The following is a 23,098-nucleotide window of genomic DNA, read 5'->3' on the forward strand; positions in this document are numbered from 1 at the left end:
TGATTTTATGTTTTGACTTTAAAGCATGCAAAAATGTATGTAGTTGGACTAGTTTAACTGTTGGAGTCCTGGTTGAGCAGGAGTAGGGTGGTTATCCGTCGGTCTTGGTTTGAAGTACTTGAATCGTGTCCCAGAGGGAATCTTCTGGAGCAAATGATCTGGGTGGGAGGGATCTTCGATGCATCTTTGTGCCCCAGTTCCCTGTCCTGACCCCGCAGAGCTCAGAAATGTAAACAGCAGGAGCCGGTTTAAAGGATATATGCTTAATAACAAAACACCTTTTTCTAATCCCATTATCAAATGTCTCCAAATCAGGCACAGATATCACAGCCTACGAGTATTGCAATTAAATTACATTTTACTTTTTTACTTTTTTTTTCACACAGATGCTTCTGTAAAAAGAGATTCATGGAACATACAAAATATAATTGGCTTTAAATATGTTCATCAGTCATCTGTGCTCTTTCAGTGGTTCAACTCATTATTAACCACGAGGCTTTTAATGTATAAATCACGCTAAACATTGATACACATGTGCATAGTAGTTATCAGTTCAGACTCTCTTTTTTTTTTAAATAAGGTCTCTAACAGCAGTAATTATCACAAACCAGCTTTTGGGAGGATTGGGCCTAAATTATTGAACTGAACACAGCAGGAGGTCTTCAGGAAATGCAGCCCATGTAATGCTGGTGCTGTTCTGCAGGGGGCGCTGCTTGGCTCAGAAAAAAAAAAAATTCTATTTAATCTGTATCGAACCTATATCATAAATCTATAGATATAAAGAACTGTTACATTTAGTATGCTTACACTTTCTTTTGCTTTTTAATTTTTTTCGAAAAAACATTCTCATAACCCATTTGATCCCTTCCCTGCTATTCTTGTAACGTCGGTTTAATTATTGTTATTGCTCAGACCTCATTTCAACCCCTTTGAGTGAAATAAGCATGCGCCAAGCTAAAGTCTGACTGAAGTGAGCACTAGACAATAAAAAAACGCTAGACGCAACAATATAAATCTTTTTTTCAACAAAGTTTTTTATTGCATCTGAAAGCATTCCCTTTTTAAAAATCGTAATAAGGCAGCTGTTGTATACATGTATACAATTATAAACTAAAATACTGTATGCAATTAACAAATGAAGAATACTTTTTTTGAGAAGCAGGTAAAATTATAAAAAAAAAAATTAAAAACCTGATAACATTTTGTACATTTGTCTAGAAATACATCAATGATGTTTGATTTATAGCAAATTATCTTTACATTCTGCAGTTGTTGAATTATTACAGAAAAGACACTTTTCTTCCCAAATCTTCCGATTTTTTAAAGGAAACGGACTGTTCTTCGCCAACGGCCTGGTAATATTTTAGAGCACCATCACCACCTGGCGTAGGAGTGTATTTCTCACAATAAGCCCCTGTAAGACTCGGGCCACACTTTACAGAGTAGGAGACCATAAAAGAGCCATGCTTCAGATTAAATGACTCCTTCCTTTCGGCTTCTTGCTTTGGGATCAAAGAAGCTTTTCCCAATAGATCGTCATCCCACCGGTTGTCACGATCCCACACCTCAAACTGCACCGGCCTGTATAAGCATAAAAATCGTATGAAGTATAACAGTTATTTTTATCACCCATTTTCAAACTGGAACTCAAACGACATTTTGCAAACATAACCGCTTACGTTTTTTTCACCAGATCCACAGTTTGAAAATCGATCTTGAAGTTCCACTGTGGAAAGTTGTTGTTCCAGATCACAGGGCTCTCGTGCGAACGGGTTCCGTAGAACACTTTCACATAACCATCGGTTTTAGAGAAGTAGTCTCCCCATAATCCCTTACCGCTCAACACGGTCACGATCATCGTGGCCACTCCTGGCTTATTCGGGCAGCAGTTGCTATCGACGCTTTGATGACCGTTGCATTTGCAGGCGCAGGTATTGGTACGATGGCCCACTTTGCAGCTGGAGGGGCAAGCGACAGATAAGGAGCTTTTGGTGATGTACTTGCTAATGGCCGCCTGTAGACTGGCTTGTTTAGCTGGGTCGTTTTTCACCAGCATATGCAAAGAGCTCAAAGTGTAGGAGACCACGCCAGGGATTTTCTTCAGTGACTTGAGCCACACGCCATAACCGCTACTGTTGCTTGGATTGAAGAGGATGTCTTGCTGCTCACCGTTGCCGCCCAGTATTTCAGTGACTCGGTTGGAGAAGGAGCCACTGAAGCTGTTGCCCCTCTCCAGTTGCTTTTTTTTTTCCCGGCAGTACTTTGTCTCCGCCTCCACCTTCACGGCCTTAATGACAGCCGACGCTTCGGCAGTTAAGCAGTCGCTCACGGCATGCACCGACAGACCCTTCATGGAAACCTGGCAGGTCTTCACAGCGGTGGTTGAATGTACTTTGCCGCCCAGGTCGACTCGCCGCAAGAAGTGCGTCCCATAGATCGAGATGAAATGGTCGTACCTGCTTTCTGACTGGCTGTCGTATTTAGCAGGAAGTGATGTGACGGACTTTAAAAATTCAGCGGTTAGCGGAGGATCTTCCTGGAGACGAAACCTGTGAAAGAAACTTTTTTTTAATTGGGTTTTCCTGCCTTAGCGGACAAATATAATCCTGGGAAATCTTGTAAAGCATTTTATGTTAATGTGGACATTATAGAGATTTCTAGTCGGATTAAAAGACATAGATTACTGTTTGTCTGGCAGACATGTTTACAGTATAGAGTTCTGCACTCTCAGGAAAAAACTCATACTGGTACGAGGTACAAAAGTATACTTTTTGAAAAGGTACTACCTCAGTGACAGCTTTTGTACTTTTCTGACGGTTGATCTTATCATTTTCATTGTCGTTTCAAAAAAAAAATTTTCCCCACGTTCACTGAAACAAAATCTAATCTTCAGTGGTTGTCTAATCAAAGTGGTTGCAAACAATTCTATTTCTTGTTGAAAGTTAGTCGACTAAATTTATTTAAATGTATCTAAAATAAATTGATTGCAATCACTGACCTTAAAAAGTTTGCAAATTCGATTAATAATTTCTTTCAGCGATCCATTACACACTGTACTTCAATCAGCCTGGTTTTCATTACCGACAAAGAATTTATATTTTGCTACCCTTTCTAAGGACTATATGTTGAAATATGCAGCTTTATCTCTAAAATTGTGAAATTGTAGCTTTATATATCCAATTATTTCAACTTTTTTATTTAAATATAGCCTAGTTTTAAAATTTCAAAGTGCACATTTGTAAAACCTAATGTAATGATTTGCATATTTATGAGGTCAATAAATCTGCAGTATAATACTTTTTGTCTGTATTTGTAATATTAAATAAAAAATTCTGCCAGTTTTGGAACAAAACATTTATTTATTTATTTGAACACATAAAGGCGCTTTATGGTTCCATGAAGAATCTTTAAGATCTATGGAAGCTTTCCTTTGCGCTAAAGGTTCTTTGCCGTGGAGGAAGATTCTGTAGAGTATTAAAATGTCTTTCACACTACGAAAAAAACGACAAACTGTTCACAAACGGTTGCACGCACAAAATGGTTCTTCTGTGGCACTGCTGTAACATAAACCCTTTTGTATGCTTCATTTTGGAGAGTGTAAAAAACCTTTAGTACAATTTAAAGCTTCCACAGGCGTTGAAGCATCTTCATAGAAGCATAAAGAATCAATAAAGAATCTCTATTTTAGTTAATAATAAACAATTGCTAGAGGCTTCAAAATCGCGCATACACCAGAACTTACGAGTAGTAGCGACAGGAGAAGGAGTGGCTCGTGAAGGAGTACTTGTCTTCAGCTGTGAGGCTTTTGACGAACTTGGCCGAACGTGAATGAGTGCCACCGACAGCCACTCCTGCCACCATGGGCACGCTCAGCCCGATCTTCCAGCTGGCACTGGCTGAACTGGTGGTGTCCTTGATAACCGAGCTGGCCGATTCATACAGCTTGGAGCTGAGGCTGCGCTTGCACTGGACCTTCATTCTCCAGTCAACCACAGAAGATGGCAACTTCTGCTTCTCGTTGAGCAGCGTGTTCATACACAGAGTGCAGTTGCCATGATCTCCTCCGGTCATGTAGGTCCGCACGTCCACCACGAAAGCTCCAGTGGTCTTCATTTGCACAATGTCAAAGCCTTCTCCCACCAAATTATGCCCGGGCACGAAGGGAAGCTTTTCGCACTCGGTGCTGGGGGCCGTTTCGCAACAGAGGGCGATGGGAAGACAAAGGAGCAACAGCAGGGGAGCCATTAGGAACTGCAGGCTGAAAGAGAGAGAATTGGTAAAATAGAGGAATTTTAATTATAAGAATTTAATGAAATAAGCAGACTTTATGAATAAGCAAGAACTAAAATGTCTGAAAAAGAAGAAAATGCAAACATATATACACGTACACATGCAGTATGAAGCTCATATAAGGCACTAATGCTTTGCCGGTTGATGGATCACTGCAGCTTTTTCAGGTACACAATGATGCCACATTAAAGCCACTAGATATTTTGAGTGCAGCAAATATATTACCTCTACATTATTGCAGTTTCCATCACTGCGCTACACCGAAAAACAGTCTGCTTTTCAGAGGCTTCACAGATAATTAAACAATAAATACGTCGAACACTCCGGTTCTGCTTGCAGAGACAGTTGCTAAATTTAAAAACTCTCACTTTTTCCATGACATCCAAAGGAGTAAAAATCATGAAATCAACTCTAGAAAGACACAGGCTACAGAATCGTATCTTCGTATCTAAAACCTTCACTAAATGACATTTTTAAATGTATAAGTTGGAGATAAAAGGTGTCGAAAATTCATCGTAAACATATATTAAGTTAAAGTGTCTCTAAGCTGTGATGCAAGTAAAAAAGGCACAGTGACCCGTCGCAAAAAATGCGTTGTAAATAAACAGACACCCAAAAACGCATTCACTTTGCTATATTTTTAAATTAAATGAAATTACTCTAAAGACAGGGATATTAAAATGCTTAACGGTAGAGAGGTGCTTTCGTACAATTCACAAAATGTTTAATAAATGAAATAATAAGCCAAGCATGCTAAACAATAATAAGCCAAACATACCTAGTTGAGATGTTTCTTAACAGCCTTGGTAGGAAAATGGTGAAAAACTGTTAAATAACACCAGTGTTAAGAAAAAAAAAAGGGGAACAAAAAGAGCAGATTCAGAAACACCAGTTATATGTTACCTTCACACTACCCACCCACAGTATCAAGACAGACACATACATTTTTCTTTTATTTCTTTATATTTTTCTATGGTATATCTCTTTTTAGTCACCCTGCATGGCCTGTGAGCAGTAGACTTATTTATACTCTTTGTAGGCCATCTATTAACATGCAGTCAATAAAATCAATAATACTTGTTTAGTTTTACTTCGTTATTACAACTGTGTTTTTTTAAGAGGTTCTGCAACATCAAAATAGCAGAAACCGGTTCGGTATGAGATGCAATAACACAACCTGGAAATGTTAGGTCTTTTAAATCACTTAAATCACAGGTCTTTCAAAATAGAGCATAAATCAAATTAAATTTGACACTTTTATTCACTAAATAAGCTCATTTTAAATTTGACGCCTGCTACAGTTCTCAATACGTTGGCACAACGCATACAAAGCGCTGAAAAGGCAAGACATTTTGAAAAGATTCAGCTGGAAGAACATCTAGCAATTAGGTTAGTCGACATCTGTAGCATGATCAGCTATTATCATTAAACGTAAAGACGACCGCAAATTCTTTAGCAGCTGGAAACCTATATTAGACAAGAATTGGACCAAAATCCAACAACAACTCCTAACCTCAATGCCATGACATCTTCTAACTGTTTCGAAAAGAAGAGGGAAGGCAACCCTGTGGTAAACATGCCCTGTCCCAACTATTTTGAGACCTGTAGCAGCCTTCAAATTTGAAGTGAGCTCATTTTGTGCATTAAAACATTTATTATGTTATCTATGTTCTATTGTGAATAAAATATCGTCTCATTTGATTAGAATTTTCTTTAGCTTTCAAAGAATGTCCCACCGTAAGTATGAGAGAACCCTGTTTGAAAGCTAGGGTTTGTACTATGCCTGCATTTCTCAACGGCAATGAGGTGCACTTACCGCTAATGAATCATGACATATAGTCTTCTGCTAGTAAGACTCACACTGCAGGGTCATGCTAATCAAGATTTGGTATCAGTCTTGATTCAGTCCTCTGTCTGCCGTGTTTAATGCATTAAATTGCAGACTGTTGACCTCTGCACTGACTGCGATTGGCATCTCTGTATCCGTGCTTGATTGGTTCTTATCTCACTTACTTACTGAAAATTCCTACCAAGTCAATTGGAAAGGGTCAGTCTCTGTACTCTGCTCTTAGGGATTTTTGAGGAATGAACCAACCACTTATTCTTTGCTTTTCTTTGTTTTGAACCTGATAATAGCTGTGCAAGTTCAGTAGTAAACATTATTGAATCTCTTTGAATGGGAGCAGTACGATTATTGCTGTGGACACTTATCTCTTGGGCTTTTTTCCGCATTTATCTCACGTTTAAAGAAACAGTACACTCGAAAAGGGAAAACATTTGCTAAAACGTGTAACACTGGCCATTCAAGATGTAGATGAGCATGGAACAGATTTGGAAAAATAGCATTATGTTACTTGCTAATCAATGGACTCTCTGCAGTGAATGGGTGCCGTCGGAATTAGAGTCCAAACGGGTTAATAGCACAATTGAGAATTATATTGTTGGCAGAAGCAGGAGTTAAAACATGCAGCTTTTCACTAAACAAGGTGTAAACTGATGAACTGGAGTGGTGTGGGTTACTTCTGGATTATTGTGATTATTTTTATCATCTTTTATTCTGATGGCACCCATTCACTAAATTGGATCCGCTAGTGAGCAAGTGACGCTAAATTATTCCAAATACGATTAAGAAAGAAACTCAATCCACATCTTAGATGGCCAGAGGGTGAAGAAATATTCATTTTTGGGTCAGCTATTCCTTTTAGGATTTTATTATACCAAGATATTTGTGTATTCTTAATCAACTTCAGTTAATGCAAGCATTCAACGCAACAGCATTCACAAAAATATCTGACTAAACAACTTTTGAGTGAGACAGAAGTTTTTCACACTTCTTGTCTGCAGAGTCTGCAAAAATGGTGTAAACCGCTGGTTCTCTTATCATACCATCAAGCATTTGAAAACGATTAGGCTTTGACTCTTCACTTTCAACCATCTCACATTTATCAAACCACATTTATTTCATTGCAGTGTTCATGTATCTTATCATACCAGTAATTAATACATTTACAGCACTAATTTATTTGAAGGTTCTCAGGGTGCTCTCAAACCTCGGCCCCAAGACTCTTGAGCTCACCTAGGACACCAACTAGTATTAAACAAAGCTAAAAAAAAATTAAATGATTAAAAATAATGAATCAATAGTCTGTGAAACCTTCAAGAAAATTGTTACAGTTACATTTCCCCCTCGTGCACTCAAGAACAACGAGGTTTCACACAGCCATTGATCATAGCAGCGAAAAACTCTTTATATGATTAGATTCATTTATTCTGAAGCTCACTTTCTATTTAGCTTCTAGTCACAGGTTGTGGTGGCGGCCAAGAACAAGCAGGGCAGTTGTGGGCAAAACGGAGTCAGAAATTACATTTAAATCCACAGGAGCAGATATATATACATACTCGGATGTGTTTAAGAGTACCCTCAGCCTTCAGGTCCAAAAACGGAGGTAACTTTCAGGGTATTCAAGTAGTCATAGCAGCTTCCTCTCCGGAGTAGGTTATGTTTCAGGGTTAGCTTTACTGACGAGACCGCAGTGGATGTGACAGATTGTGCATTTCATTATATGTGATTGCAATAGAATTCTTATATGTTTATTATATTTATATTTACGCTTTCTGCATAAATGATAAAACACTTTATAGCAAGATATTATGTTTATATTTGATTATCAACTCACTTAAGGATCTGCAATTTCTATAATTTGATCATAAAAAATACATATCTAATTTTGCATCAAACGAACAATATCATTTTTATTTTCATGGGTTTGAGATCAAATTGAACGTTAGGTGGCAATGTGCATGAAGCATGTAAATGACCTCTGAACAGAAGAAGAAAGAAACCGCATGCCGCGCTTTTTCTTAGCGTCGCTCTCCTTAGAGACTTGTCGATTCGTTGCTCTGTTGAGAATGTCTTGCGTGTTAACCAGGGACATGCGTGTTTTTGGAACCGGCATACCTCGAGTAAGCAAGGTTTGGGTTAATCAACCAAGAGCTCAGAGTTTAGCCGATGGTAGATTAACCTTGCTTTCTGGAACACCCCCCAGAGACTCTAGGGCTAATGTTACGAAGGTAAGTACATGTGCATGTTCACTTCTGTGTTCAATAAGCTGTTAAATAACCTTAATCGTGTGTGTGTGTGTGTGTTCTAAAGTAACAAATGACTACTAATAAAGCAACTTCAATCAATGAAAACAAATAAGCCAGTGGCTAAACATGTGACAGGCTTTTAAGTGTGTGTTCATCCAAGCAGCTTTCAAAAAAGCCACACCAGAAATCCACTTTGAATTAGTACTCAGTTTTATTTCACCCTTTCGCGACGGCCAAACGTCACGAATAGCAAAATGCGTAAAAAATATATACGACTTCTAACCTTGTTTACTAGCGCCACACAGCATCAGATTTTGGTTTAGTCCTGATTGTGATCTAGGCCATGACCACTTGCTGTGGAATATGGGCTAACCCATTTACACCAACAGCGTAGCCGAGTCCGACCCAGATGTTACATCAGTTGTAAAGTCCTTCGTTCTGACAGGCCTGTGGTCTGAAAACAAACTGTACTGTGACCAATGCGAGATGCGGTAAAGGTTCGATCGAAAGCAACAACGTTTTATCCTTGTATTTGTTTGAACCTGTATCATCTGCTCGCCACGCGAAGGACTTGCTTTGTACTTTTATGCTGCGTCTTTGCCAAGTTGGTATATTGGTTTGTTTTCCACATGATGGCATAAAATCATACGGGATGACATGAGGGTGAGCAAACGATGACAGATATTTCTCTTTTGGCTGAACTATTTCTTTAACGCAGAGCTGAATTGATAGCTAGGCTGCGTTGAGCGCACTGCTGCAGGAGGGCTTGTTATTTTGCATTCTGTGCTGCAATTTATGACCCACGTACAGGTCACTGAGTGCAGCGGCAGCGAAGGGAGAAACTTGCAGTCTATCTTAAACGCCTGCCAAGCGGCTTCTCAATGCTACAGCAATCCCTGTATCAGGATCAGGCCACACAGGACCCCAGGGGCTAAAACGCACGCATGAGATTAAAGGATGCTATCAATACATACATGGGTTTTTTATTGATTTTTGCTGAATTTCATCTTTTATTGTATCTTATAATAATAAAACAAAATAACATATACTCATCAAACGTTTCTGCATTCACATCTTACGATTCAGTTTATAAGTCTTGTGTGAATCTCGTAATGAATTCAGAGTGTTACATTTCACAATTTAGTTATTTCTTAATGGAATAAATATAACCATTTGCAAATTCTCACACTTTTTTTTTTAAAGGGGCAGGTGAAAGAAGAGAATTTTACTTGCCCGAGCATACGAACTAATCTGATTAAAACATCTAACTGCACCAAAATTTCTGTGAGAACGGTTCTGATTTTATTGCATTTAGTGCATGTAAACGGCGATTAGTAACAACAAGGTAACTGAAACAAAAAAAAAACCTTGTGGTGAAATCAAAACAAACAAAGGTACGAAAGCAACTGCACACAGAATTTTATTTTTTTTTTTAAATATCTTACGGCATAGTTAAACAACATGACTCGACCAAGAGAGGGACGTTTTCTGAAAGCCATGACTGCAAATTTGACTTTATATAGCTAAAATTAGTAGTAAATATATATACATTTTAGTTCAGTATTTGAATTTATTGAAAATATAGAATGTTGACAGTCTTTGTTCTATTTGGTCAGTCAAAATAGTTCCAAAGATCACAGCAGAACGGCCGCGCATATATACAACACACAGAGCAGCGGTGTTTTGTTAACGAATGAGTCGGGTTTTGAATGATTTGGGTCAAGAGGTAAAGGGTCCATTCATAAGGACAGGCACTTGCTTCATACTTGAATGAATCAGTCGTCTGAAAGAATCGTTTGAAAGATGAGTCACTGAACATGCTGCCGTCTAGTGGCGATTTAGTATCAGACTATCCTATCTTTTTCTTATTTATAATATATAAGATTAGTATAATATACATAATATAAAATACACACACACACACACACACACACACACACACACACACACACACACACACACACACACATATATATATATATATATATATATATATATATGTATAATAAAACAAATGCATATTTCAGCTAAACTGATCTGTTACAAATGCAGTCCCTTCTGTTTCTTCTGCAGTGGAAAGATCGATCGGCGATGGCAACGGCCCTATATTTACTTATTATATTAAGTGTCATTATTAGTAAAATGTATGGATTTCCGAAAGCTTATTGCATGCGTTATTTGGAAAATAGCCACAGTGGCTGAGCAAAAAAAAAAAAAAAAAAAAGTTAACGTCAAGCCCTGGTTTGTAACAAATCACAATCTCAGGGACGTCAATGCGTTGAAAAAGCTAACATAAGCAAGCTAGCATGCGCTAAAAACAGCACCGTTGTTATATCACGACAATATGATGTGACACGCTCCCTCAGCCTCACGCAGAGCTGAGATTCATGAATATTAATAAACGATTGGCTACACTGCTGATGAATTTACGAATTGTACTACGGGGAAGGATTTGGCTTATGTTTATTAAATAGGTGGCGTGAATACCTGCGTAATGTTACGCAGCGATATGGCCACGGTAATATTAATATATGCGCGCGGATGAATGGCTGGTGTTTGTTGTCATTAATTAATCTCTGCAGGACTGCTCGATGTCTGATCGCCTGTCACGGCAATACACCGCTTCATGACAAATTTACAATAATAACTGTGCGTGATAAACAGAGGCTACCTTTCCTCACTTCCGGTACAGCGGACCACGCCCCCAAGTTTGTTTGCAGTCCTTATATATTTCTATTGCTGTGTTAAATTATTTTTGGGTTGTGTCACCCAATACAACTGATATTAACAATGCCACACGTTTTACTAAAATTAGCCTATTCATTTCTGTAAGATATTCTAAGTCTAGCTGCATTGTTTGCAATTCTGACAAGCACAGATATACGTTTAAGTTTTATTTCATTTTAAGGATCTGCAAACTTAAAAAGCAAGGTGTCAGCACTAGTGAAAAATGACTTATTCTGCATGTTTAATTCATGCTGAGCGGCCTGAATTAAAGTGAATTGTCATTTCAGGCTGTAAAAACTGAATAACACTGTCCTATTTGGAGCGTCGAGATAAAATTGATACTTAAGTTATCCTCAAACTGGTCTTTTCTGGTTTTATAACAGGCCACGCCAACCAACCCGGCATTGCATCGTCTTGAAATAATGCAATAAATGATGATTGAAAGGTCTCTGCGGACCTGAAGTCCTAATGGTCACGCTGTGCTTCCTTAAATCTTGCCCCAAAACTCTACAGCAGCTGTATTTTACTCACTTTGATCGAAACATCCTTGTTTATCAGAATCAGAATCAGAATCAGAATCACTTTATTGCCAGGTATGTTTGCACATACGAGGAATTTGTTTTAGTGACAAAAACTGTACAGTGCAACACGATAACAAGACAATAACGATAACAAGAGAATTATGTACAACATACAAAAAAAAAAAAAAAAAAAAAAAAATGTGCAACACAGCAAATATAAAAAATATAGAAGAAAATAAAAATATATACTATAAACATTCAAGTGTAACAGGAATTATTTTTGTGCAGTGTTGTGTGCAAATCTGTATGTTAAATAAATAAGTGTCCTCAAGTGTTCAGGACATGGACTGCCTCGGGGAAGAAACTGTTCCTGTGTCTGGCTGTCCTGGTACCCAGTGCTCTGTAGCGGCGACCAGACGGCAACAGTTCGAATATGGAGTGTGCGGGATGTGAGGGGTCCAGAGTGATTTTCTTAACCCTTTTTTTTTAATGTGGATAGGTACAGTTCTTGGAGAGTGGGGAGGGTTGTACCAATGATTCTCTCAGAAGTCCTGACTACCCTCTGTAGTCTTCTGAGGTCATGGTTGGTAGCTGAGCTGAACCAGACAGTTATGGAAGTGCAGAGGATGGATTGTATGATGGCCGAGTAGAACTGTTTCAGCACCTCCTGTGGCAGGTTGAACTTCCTCAGCTGACGAAGGAAGTACAATCTCTGCTGGGCCTTTTTAACAATGGAGTCGATGTGAGTGTCCCACTTCAGGTCCTGAGAGATTGTGGTGCCCAGGAACCTGAATGACTCCACTGTTACCACAGTGCTATCCATGATGGTGAGTGGGGGGAGTGTAGGGGAGTTCCTCCTGAAGTCCACTATCATCTCCACTGTTTTGAGCGCGTTGAGCTCCAAGTTGTTCAGACTGCACCACTCAGCCAGCTCTTTGACCTCCTGTCTGTAGGCAGACTCGTCACCGTCCTGTATGAGGCCGATGACTGTGGTGTCGTCTGCAAACTTCAGGAGTTTGACAGAGGCGTCTTTAGAGGTGCAGTCATTGGTGTAGAGGGAGAAGAGCAGTGGGGAGAGGACACAACCCTGAGGGGCTCCAGTGCTGGTTGTGCGGGTGCTGGATGAGAATTTTCCCAGCCTCACTACCTGCTGTCTGTCTGTCAGGAAGCTGCTGATCCACTGACAGACGGAGGTGGGCACCGAGAGCTGGGTTAGTTTGGGGTGGAGGAGATTTGGTATGATGGTGTTGAAGGCCGAACTGAAGTCCACAAACAGGATCCTCACATAAGTCCCTGGTCTGTCTAGGTGTTGCAGAACATAATGCAGTCCCATATTGACTGCATCGTCCACTGACCTGTTTGCTCTGTACGCAAACTGCAGGGGGTCCAGTAGGGGTCCGGTAAAGTCCTTCAGATAACCCAGAACCAGTTTTTCAAATGATTTCATGACCACAGACGTTAGAGCCACGGGTCTGAAATCATTAAGTCCATTAATTTTGGGTTTCTTTGGGATGGGGATGATGGTGGAGCGTTTGAAGCATGAAGATACTACACACAGCTCCAATGATCTGTTGAAGATCTGAGTGAAGATGGGGGCCAGTTGGTCAGCACAGGTTTTCAGACAGGCTGGAGTCACACCGTCTGGGCCTGGTGCCTTTCTTCTTTTGTTCTTCCTGAAGACCTGGCACACGTCATCTTCGCTGAGTTGAAGGGCAGGTGTGGGGGAGAGGGGGATTACAGGAGGTGAGAATGGGTTCCTTTTCAAACCTGCAGTAGAACTCGTTCAGGTCGTCTGCCAGTTGTCGATTTGCCACAGTGCTGGGGGGTGGTGTCTTGTAGTTGGTGATGTCTTTCAGACCTTTCCACACAGAAGCGGTGTCACTAGAGGAGAACTGGGGTGAAGCTTTTCAGAATAATTCCTCTTCGCCACTCTGATCTCCTTTTCTAGTGTGTACTTGGCCTGCTTATACAAGGCTCTGTCCCCTATCCTGCGAGCATCTTCTTTGGCTTGACGGAGCTGACTGAGTTTAGCAGTGAACCATGGTTTGTCATTGTTGTAAGTTAAATAAGTCCTGGTAGGAATACATATGTCCTCACAGAAACTAATATATGATGTTACAGTTTCTGTGAGCTCGTCCAGATCTGTGGCAGCAGCTTCAAAGACAGTCCAATCAGTGAGAGAAAAGCAGGTTTGTCCCACTCTGCTTCGTTAGTCCATCTTTTTACAGTCCTAAGAACAGGTTTAGCTGATTTCAGCTTTTGCCTGTAGGTCGGTATGAGATGGACCAGACAGTGATCAGAAAGTCCCAGGGCAGCTCGTTGGACGGAGTGATAAGCATCCTTTATTGCGGTGTAGCAGTGATCCAGTATGTTATGGTCTCTGGTTGGACAGGTAACGTGCTGTCTGAATTTTGGCAGTTCACGTGAGAGGTTGGCTTTATTAAAGTCCCCGAGAATGATTAAAACAGAGTGATATAGTGAAACAGAGTTTATGTGATATACGCTAATTTGTTTTTATTAATTGAGGTATTGTTTCATTGCATTGTTATGCACTGAAAAGTTGAATGCAATTAGTTTTGCCATTATGCCAGAAAAGGATGACTCTATTAAACTTCCTTTTATTTGATACAGTTATCATACTGCACCCCCTGGTGTTTAAAAACCGTGCTGTGATTAGAGCTTTGTAATTAGCTGAATGCCTTACAAGATACATAATTAAGACAGCCTTTCGAACAGAATGTGCATATATATTATCATCACGGTGAACACACGTCTGCTTATCTCTCTGCTTATCCACGAACACTTCACCCAGTCCTAGTAAAATAGTATCGAGCGGTATATTTTACTCACAAGCTTAGTGTCACTGGCAACATCGGAGAGCATGCACATAAGATCATTATTGTACAATTAATAGCTGCAGTTCTAACATCTATGCTTCAGTAATATTCACGAAGAATATTTGTATATATATAGTATTGCAAAAATCATTTAATGGAGTATTTACGTAGTTAGTATAAGTAGTTACGATCTTTAACCTTAAAACAGTCAACTACGGTCTTGTGTACAAGCGATTTTTTTCTAAAATACTTAGAACCGTATGCGTCTCTTTGCCCCAATACGCAGTTGAACAACAGTGTGTGAGGGCCCCAGTCTTCTTCCTTTGTTGATAGGAACAGGAACCGGTGCTGCGGTATATTCGTGGCCACAGATCACGCACACGACGGAGAACTTCTTTTCCTGCTGTTTTACAGCCTCAGAAACTCAACGGGCACCATTATTAGCAAAAGCTTTTCTGACAGTGTTTTAAATTACGCACAGTCACAGCAGACGAAGACAGCCAGATTAGAAGTCGAATACGTCTTTTTTGTTGGTGTTGTTGTGTAAAGAGAAAGTTAAACCAAAAACGAGCATGCACTCCGCTCGTTTCACACTTTCTGTTGAACACTAAGGAGGACTTTTTAAATAATGCTAGCAACCAAACAGCTGAGGCAGCCATTGGCTTTTCATCACATCAATGGTCACCCTCAACTGTTTAGTTAAACCAAACATTCAAAATATGTTCTTCTGTGATCAACAAAGAGGCACTTGTTAGTTGAACTAACCCTTTTGGTAAAACTAAGAGGGGGCCGCCTCATAAGGGCAGACATCTTTCACCGGGCACCTATGACTGAAAACGTGTGTTTATATACTATTTGTGGGTGTGGTCAGCATAAGGCGTAATGATTGCTTCACATGCACTAAACATCAAAAAATACATAATTAAATCTGCCACACACACACACACATATAGATATATTCACACCCCGACAGCCCAATTTTTACGCGCCACACAACATGCCTTTACATCTGTAATCTGGCGGATCTCGCCCCGCCCTCCTCTTAGATAATGCAGCGGCGCTTTTACCGTAAATAAACCAGAGGAGCGCACGATAAACGCGTTACAAGTGGCGGTCCTTATGCAACAAAATAATATGCTAGACAAAATCAGCACGCAACCTGTAATAACCGAGTGGCTGTGATCTAGTAAAGAGTTTAAACGAATGGGCTTCACTTATTCTCGCCTGAAGACGAAACCCACAAACGGCTCGATTAATTGCATTGAACGCTAAAGCGGCGTTTTAATGCCGCGTTTCCTCACGCTGGTTACGTGCACGAGACGTTTATATATTTAGGGCAAAATGGCGTAGTGGTCGTCCGAGGAAGATCGCGAATGCGCTCGTGGACTATTTTGATTTCCCAGTGCGTCTTCACGAGGTACAGTACGGTACCGCACACCGAGGGGCGTACACATCCACGATGCGCTTCGCGAGAAAGGGCAACTTCGTTTCTAGTCAGTTGTGCTGGGGGTACTTCTGTGTATTTAACGCTATTTTTGGGAGGTGGGAAGAGGAAGAATGAAAGAGGTCTCCCAACGGATCGGTCGTAAACATGAACGGTGCCCTGTACATTTCGTTTTTCCAAGGTCAGCTGGAGTCCGCGCTGGAGCAGGTAGTGCAGCTCGCCGTTCAGGAAATCACCAAGACAGTCGGGGCCACTCTGAATTCAATGCTGTTGGAAACGGCCACCAAAGAGCAGGAAAACCAGCGCTTAAGGGCGACCCTTCAGTCTCGTGGAGGCAACGGGAAAAGCAATGCGTCTAGGGGAAAACGGACGCGAACAATGAAACAAAGCAACACACCCCAGTCAAAACCCTGAATGTGGCGCTCGGTCCGAAACGCTCAGGCGCGAGCAGAAAGCTCGAGCAGTCGGTAAGGCTATTCGAGCGCAAACCGTGTGTTTTTTTTATTGAACGGAAACGAACGAAACGCGCTGGGCATCTCGCTCGGCGGTCCGCGTTATTAAAACGCTCGTGTTTACGACGCGAATGGCTTTGGTGCGCAGTGGCGAGGTTTATGAAAATAAGGGTATACACCATTTTGAACGGAAGGAGGAAGTCGTAATTAACTTGGTCTGCTTTCGAGGCCGTGGGTTTCAATTCTCTGATTGTGTTTACGTGCCCTGTGTTTTTACAAACGTGGCAGGAATGACCCTGCACCATGATGGAAAATCCAGCTTTAGCTGGCAGCTCTGTTTTACGACATGGTTTCTAGGTGATGTAAGTTGGTAACTAGCTGGTTGACTAGTTACCAAAACCACCTTGATCAACTGTTGTCTTGCTGCTCCAAGATGGTGCACTAGTTAGAAAGTTATGGCCTTCTTGGACCACGCAAAACACAACTACGCCGAATTTGATTTAGAAGTCTAACTTACGATTTTTAATTCAGATGTTAATTAAGATAAACTGGTCTTCAACGCTCAAGTGTTTTTAATCAAACCAATCATTTGATCCGTTGGAGGAAGTGTGCAAGTCTGCATAACAAACAATGCATTGTTTTAGCCCGAATGTTTAGTCTCCGTTGAGTGGAATTGCATGATTGAAGGAAGTTTTGGATGTCTGGCCGTTGAAATGAATCTTAGTCAGCAGTCTTCAGGCCTGTGCGGGCACGTATGCATAGACCTTTTTAATGTTTGGAGTATGGCTGACTTGTTGTGGCTGCTGCCAATGGCTGGTTTTGGTGATGACGCTCCTGTCGTTGAGCTGCTCCTTAGCGCTGCTTTTCATATTGTGGTGACGGTAGCCACGGGAGGGGGCCTTTGCCTTGCATTTTGGCCAATAGAGGTGGTTAGAAGAGGCCACACCTACCAGACCCTGCGGAGGGTATCCATGGTTGGGGTTTCAGGGGGAGTGTTACGAGAGTCATCATCCCAAGCAGAGACTGCAGCGAAATCACAAAGGAGCCCAGCTTTGATGTCATAGCATGGCGTGTCAACATGTTTTCTCAAAAATGCACCATTTAATTTGCTTGCAACAGATGCACCACTAGAATTCAATGGGGATATCTGATGTCTTGCTCATTAAAGTTATCATGCCAGTTACATGTCTTTTTAAAATTGTATTTGAATAGGTAAACCTTTATTATGTTTAATCGCAGTTTTCTTAAAGTAAGTGATTATTATAGCTATATATAGACATGTAGTAATAAAATACTTATGAAAAGGAAAAACTAAAGAAAGCCCTATACATCTGGTAAAATATATAAACGCACTGCAAGAAGAAATTTTTATATTTGCTATAAATAATACATTGTAACTCGTAACCTTCTGTTGTCGTATTTTTCTAGTTAAAAAAATCAACATTTCTGCATGATTGGCCTACATTATTTTAAAAAAATGCCTCTAAAATTAGTTCTTTTTGATCAATTTCACAGAGCGCTTTTACTTTCCAGCCTCTCTTTGTCATAAAGATCCAATCAATTGCTAAAGTCATCATGCCTTAAACGTATATTCTGTTTCCTACTGCAATGCATCATATTACAGAAGTGAAATTGGTAGTAAATGGCATTTCGCGTTGCTTAGAAAGCGCTGCACATTTCCGACATTAGTGTGAGCGGCTCGCAAATTACACCGTTAAGAACGAAGAATGATTTTCCAACGTGGCTTGGTTTGTTCATATTTTAAGTGAGGCGTTTAGGGACTTTCAGTCGTCTGATCAAAATGGGCACCGTACAGTCAGGGAGGAATGCAGAGGACTGCATGCGGTGCATTTTAAAGGCTGCGTTTCTGCAGGGAGGTGCGTTTCATGCACATGACAAGGTAAGCGTCCAAATCAAAATTCAGACCCGCAGCACTTCCTTCTGATTTACATTCAAGCCGCTGATACCCTGTCACCGTAAGAAGTGCTGGGGTAATTATGCAGAGAATATTAATGACTCCTCTTTTGTCCTAAAATGCACTTTTTGGAGACCCCTAAACCTTTTAAAACTGAAATTTTCATACTTTTGCAAATCTCGATAATTTGCGTTGGGTTTTACATTTAAAAAAAGGGAAACATTTGCTCGGTTTGTGAACATGGTAAAGAGCATTATTATATGTGTACATTAATTTTTGTGAATGCATTTACTTGGTTTTGCAGTGTGAACTTCCCAATGCGGCCATCATACACGCGTGCATACGATACGGTAGTCTGCAAATGCTGTTATAGGTGAGGCTTAAAATACAGTTTTATGCAGTCCATCAGTTCCATTTCTGCATCAACAGAAACGCGTTCGTAGTGGGATTTTCATTTAGATTGTGTTCAGATCTTGACATAGCGTAATTGAGGCTTTAGATCTGAACTTTTCTTGCAGAAAGTAGGGAGCGAGGCAAATTGGTGTGATTCTCGTAAATGTCAGCCAGCAGCTTTATTTTGTGCCTTTCTCTGCAGTGTGTGTGGATGACGCAGAGATTAGAGAACCTACAGGCAATAACTACCTGTTTTTGTCACGAGAACTTTGTGAATTGAGTGAATATATCACAACGCTGTCTCCGTTTTCAGGTCAGTTAAAATCCGTTATGGAGCACGTGCTGGAGTTCGCCGTCTGTGAGCTGTCTAAAATCGTGGAAGACAGCTTTGACGACCTGCTCTCGGAGTTCACCAAGAAGGAGCGGGAAAACCAGATATTAAAAGAGCAGTTGCAGGACAAGAGCGCGGCGGAGGACGGTAGTGTGCTTGCTGTGGAAACGGAAGAGCGCCACTGTGAGTCTGTCTCTCCTAGCAGCTCCAAAGCGGAGAAGCAAGAGTCGAAAGGCGTGCAGGACCAAACGCACAAAAAAGAGAGGGAAAAGGAAAAAAATGAAACCACAAATGGTACAAACTGTTTTATTGACTAGTAGTTTGTAATTAGAATGTATGGACAAAGGTTGGGGGTCTGTAACTTGCTTTTGAATCTTTAAAAGGGTTCACCCTGGCTACAATTATTCAATCGAAAATACAGTAGCCTATAAACGGTAATATTGCTAAATATTATTAAATGTAAACATATAATTTTTTGCCTTTTTATAAGGACAGTACAGTAATTTGAAATGTATTCCTGTGTTGCAAAATTATTTTTCATCATTACTACTCCAGGCTTCAGTGTTGCTTGTATGTAAATAATATTATCAATGCTATTTTGTTACATTTAAAGCTTAAGTGTCAGCTTCGATCAGTTGAGTGCATCCTTCCTCAATAAAAGTATTAATTTCGTAAAAAATTAATCTTATTGAACCTGGCAGTGTAAAGTTGGATAGAATCACTTCTTTTTGTGGAATGATTTTACTCTGCGCACTGATAACATTTGTTCATTTGTATGCATCGTTAGCACTGTTTAGTTGACCAATCACTAAAACAAATGAAAGAAAAATCTGTTAACTGTAAAAAAATAAAATAAAAATTAGTTTGATGCAGTTCCCTCACTTTCAGGCTGGTTCTGAGCACCGAGTGCAGGATTCAGTCTGCCATGATATGGCTTACTGTTCTGTACACGTCATTCTTCTACCAGGAACCTGAAACGTTCTAAAAGAACTTCTCAATGTTCATCTATTTATTGTTGTTTTCAGGTTGGACCTGCAACCGTTGTCCATTGTTTGATTGGCTCCTACGATCAATAAAACATGTACACAAACATTACTTTTAAATAAAATTCTGTTTAGTGCTCAATTTTCAACTGCATCAAGCTTTTGAGAGTTAAGATGCAATCTTAATTTTTCATAGAAGGCATGTCTGTCATAAAAAAATGACAGCGAGTTTAATTTAAATATGGCTGGTGTGGAACTAATGCTAAAAAGCTGAAAATGTTGAGGATTCTTTATACCCAATGTTCGAAGGCAAAATTTAATTTCCCCTTTTATTAAAGCATTATATTGGCACTCCTCAGTTTATTGTTCAACGACAGACAGACCAGAAACAAAAGTACTTTATTGTTTTGCCATCTGTTCTTTGGGTTTCATTCAGAATTCTATTTTTAAGCTGTTATGTAAAAACAAAGCACACCAGGCCAACGGTTCTGCTCACAATAAATGTCTTGTTTCCGACTGACGGTGCCTGCATTGCAGGTAATTATTGAATAAGACCCGGGAGTTTGTACTGAAATATGTTTGTGCTTCTCAGTTATTGAATTTTATTCGGCCTAGTTACGGTTATTGCTTTCAAATGCAAAAATCGCCTTTAAAAGTGAATTCTATGTTGTTTACAGCAGAATTCTGTATAGATCTTATAGAAAGGTCATTTGGTGTCCCGTTTCCTTAAGCATGTAACCTGACTTTAATTGGAGTTAAGTAAACCTGAAAAATAAGTCATTGTTTATCTTTTCCGTCTGTTTTTTTTTCTTCTCCCAAACAGAACCAGATAAGCAGACTGTCATTGCAGTGGCTCAGGACTGGGTGCCCATCCTGGACAAAGTCTTTGGGCAGAAGTGGTGCAGTGACCTCTGGCAGATCAAAGAGGTCACCAGCAGTAAAGAGGAGCGCACCGGGCTGAGCTCGGGCTCGGTGACCGACATGGACAGCTTAATTCGAGAGACGCTCATGCCGTCTTGCCTGGCCACTCAGAGGAAGCTGGAGCTCGAGGTGGGCCAGCCGCCCTGGTTGCCACTCGACGATATGGAGGTGGTTTCTCTCACCTCTGAGGCTCAAAGCGTTCCTGTTATCAGCTCCTCAGGTAGGCCGAGCCGTGATGATGATCTAGTACGGTCTGTGCTGGGTTGTAACATGTAATCTGGTTTGCATTAGCATTTGCAGTTAGAATATATTACATTTTAAAATATGAATATTCGGGTATGTTAAGAATATTTAACGTTTACTTTTGATTACATATAAACACTGTCACAATTTATTGATTCTCCCTAGTTCTACTTTTTTCTGTAATGTTTCCTTTTCTAAAAGTCCTACCGTGTGTCAAACCATTTAGCAATCGGGCTATAATCAGACCATGTAATTATGCAAACAAATAATTGTGCATGTTAGTAAATGCTGCTGATGTGTAGCTGTGAAACACAATGTCGTCGTCATATTCAGTCACCCTAGTGAGATTCCCAAGTGTTTTTGGCAGATGAAAAATTTTGTTAATGTTTAAACAGTTTACAGTTCTCTGATAACAGTTGATGGTCACATTGACATGCAAGTAAACAAATAAAATGTTTCTGTTATTAGTGTTTAAATTATTTTAGTTTTATATTCTTCTGCATTTATTAAACAAAAACCTGCAGTAATACATTATATATATATATATATATATATATATATATATATATATATATATATATATATATATATATATATATATATGTATGTGTGTCTATATATGTGTGTGTGTGTGTGTCTATATGTTTAATGTTAAGTGTAGTAAAGCATATTAGATTAGATTAATTCTGACTATGTTTCGAATTATTTTTAAAGTGAGTAACCTAGACTTTTTTTACTAACATTGTTACTTTTAAATTGAAGTTTATCAATTGCATAATGAAAACAATATAGTAACGGGTTGTTTTCATTATGCAATTGGTAACAAACTCTTAACATACCAAGTTCTGCATCTGCAAGCACTGAGTAGGGATTATAATATATTATATTATATAATTATATATTATAATTTGAAATCATGCCAGCTTTTCAAGTCCCTTTCTTTGTGTATATACAGGTGACGACTCTCAAATCAGATCCCCTTCTATGTTGCAAAGACTCCTGACACTTCCTTCGCAGCTTCTCGAGGATGACGATGAGTCCATGGATGCCGTTCCCAGCGTGGAAGTGTCCACAGAACCGGGTGATTCGTGCAGCCCGGTAAGGGCTCAAAGAGTGAGCAGATGAATAAGAAAAAGGAAGAGGAGGATGACGAAGAGGAGGATGACGAAGATGACGATTTAGTCGGCGGACAGGACGGAGTCCTTGAAACACAAAGGTAGGAGAAAATCCCATGCTTGCAAAGAGTGCGGCAGGAAGTTCAGTCGAGCACATCTTCTCAGAGCCCACCGACAAACACACGAGGAGACGCCCAACAGATGCCCACAATGTGGAAAGAGTTTCTCCCAGCCTTCAAGGCTCCAGGCTCACTTACGGACACACACAGACAAAACAATATAAGAGTGTGTAGATGAAAGAAACTCAAGAGGCTTTCCAGTAATAATTGCTTCTCAAGCGAGTCAGACTTTCAAATCCATTTCAAGTACTGGTGAAGGAAATGCAAGAAACGTGTAGCCTTTTTTTTCTTTTTGAAGGTACAGTGAGGTAAACGGATTAGTCATCAGACACAATTTGAGATGTCTTTACCTCCATTACGTTTTCCTAATTTTAAGGATTATTGGAAGCGTGTGTAGATATCAAAGTAGGATATGTACAGACCATGAAAATAAGGATCAAGAATTTCATTTTTCCATTGGGTGTTTTTTCATAACACAAGTTTTAAAACATCCTAAGACTTTGTAAATATTTGAGACGTGTTACAGGAAGTCACTAGTTAATAGGTCCCATGCAGCATGCTGGTCTTGTTTCTTTTTACAACCTTTTGAATGTAACACGTCTCCTGCGATCAAATGGACCGGTTTTTCATATGTCCTTACTGACTTAGTACTCAACATGAAATACCTCTTGTGTTTAGATGTCATACTGGATTTTTATATGATTAAAGTCTCGACTTT

General features: G+C 39.9%; 2 protein-coding genes across 2 annotated transcripts; one reads left to right on the forward strand and one right to left on the reverse strand.

Moving 5' to 3' along the window:
• Nucleotides 1-1,020: 1,020 nt before the first annotated feature.
• prf1.3 (perforin 1.3) lies at nucleotides 1,021-5,152 on the reverse strand. The gene is made up of 4 exons (XM_043218040.1): nucleotides 5,069-5,152; nucleotides 3,743-4,258; nucleotides 1,680-2,549; nucleotides 1,021-1,581 (listed from the first exon to the last, which is right to left on the reverse strand). The coding sequence occupies exons 2-4, from the start codon at nucleotides 4,243-4,245 to the stop codon at nucleotides 1,281-1,283; spliced, it is 1,674 nt and encodes a 557-aa protein (XP_043073975.1). The 5' UTR covers nucleotides 4,246-4,258; nucleotides 5,069-5,152; the 3' UTR covers nucleotides 1,021-1,280.
• A 12,934-nt stretch (nucleotides 5,153-18,086) lies between these two features.
• On the forward strand, nucleotides 18,087-22,271 carry LOC122323331. The gene is made up of 5 exons (XM_043217075.1): nucleotides 18,087-18,260; nucleotides 18,580-18,648; nucleotides 18,982-19,293; nucleotides 20,806-21,123; nucleotides 22,102-22,271. The coding sequence occupies exons 3-5, from the start codon at nucleotides 18,999-19,001 to the stop codon at nucleotides 22,269-22,271; spliced, it is 783 nt and encodes a 260-aa protein (XP_043073010.1). The 5' UTR covers nucleotides 18,087-18,260; nucleotides 18,580-18,648; nucleotides 18,982-18,998.
• The last annotated feature ends 827 nt before the right edge of the window (nucleotides 22,272-23,098 follow it).

This window comes from Puntigrus tetrazona, chromosome 19 (genome assembly GCF_018831695.1).
Source record: "Puntigrus tetrazona isolate hp1 chromosome 19, ASM1883169v1, whole genome shotgun sequence".
Lineage (NCBI taxonomy): Eukaryota > Metazoa > Chordata > Actinopteri > Cypriniformes > Cyprinidae > Puntigrus > Puntigrus tetrazona.

Excerpts from the sequence above, each read along its gene's own strand:
- LOC122323331 (XM_043217075.1), top strand. The coding sequence starts at position 18,999 with ATGGAGCACGTGCTGGAGTTCGCCGTCTGTGAGCTGTCTAAAATCGTG. Across the intron at positions 19,294-20,805 it reads AAAAAATGAAACCACAAATG|AACCAGATAAGCAGACTGTC; the intron begins GTACAAACTGTT and ends TCTCCCAAACAG. Across the intron at positions 21,124-22,101 it reads TCCTGTTATCAGCTCCTCAG|GTGACGACTCTCAAATCAGA; the intron begins GTAGGCCGAGCC and ends GTGTATATACAG.
- prf1.3 (XM_043218040.1), bottom strand. The coding sequence starts at position 4,245 with ATGGCTCCCCTGCTGTTGCTCCTTTGTCTTCCCATCGCCCTCTGTTGC. Across the intron at positions 2,550-3,742 it reads TTCTCCTGTCGCTACTACTC|GTTTCGTCTCCAGGAAGATC; the intron begins GTAAGTTCTGGT and ends TTTCTTTCACAG. Across the intron at positions 1,582-1,679 it reads GTGGATCTGGTGAAAAAAAC|GCCGGTGCAGTTTGAGGTGT; the intron begins GTAAGCGGTTAT and ends ATGCTTATACAG.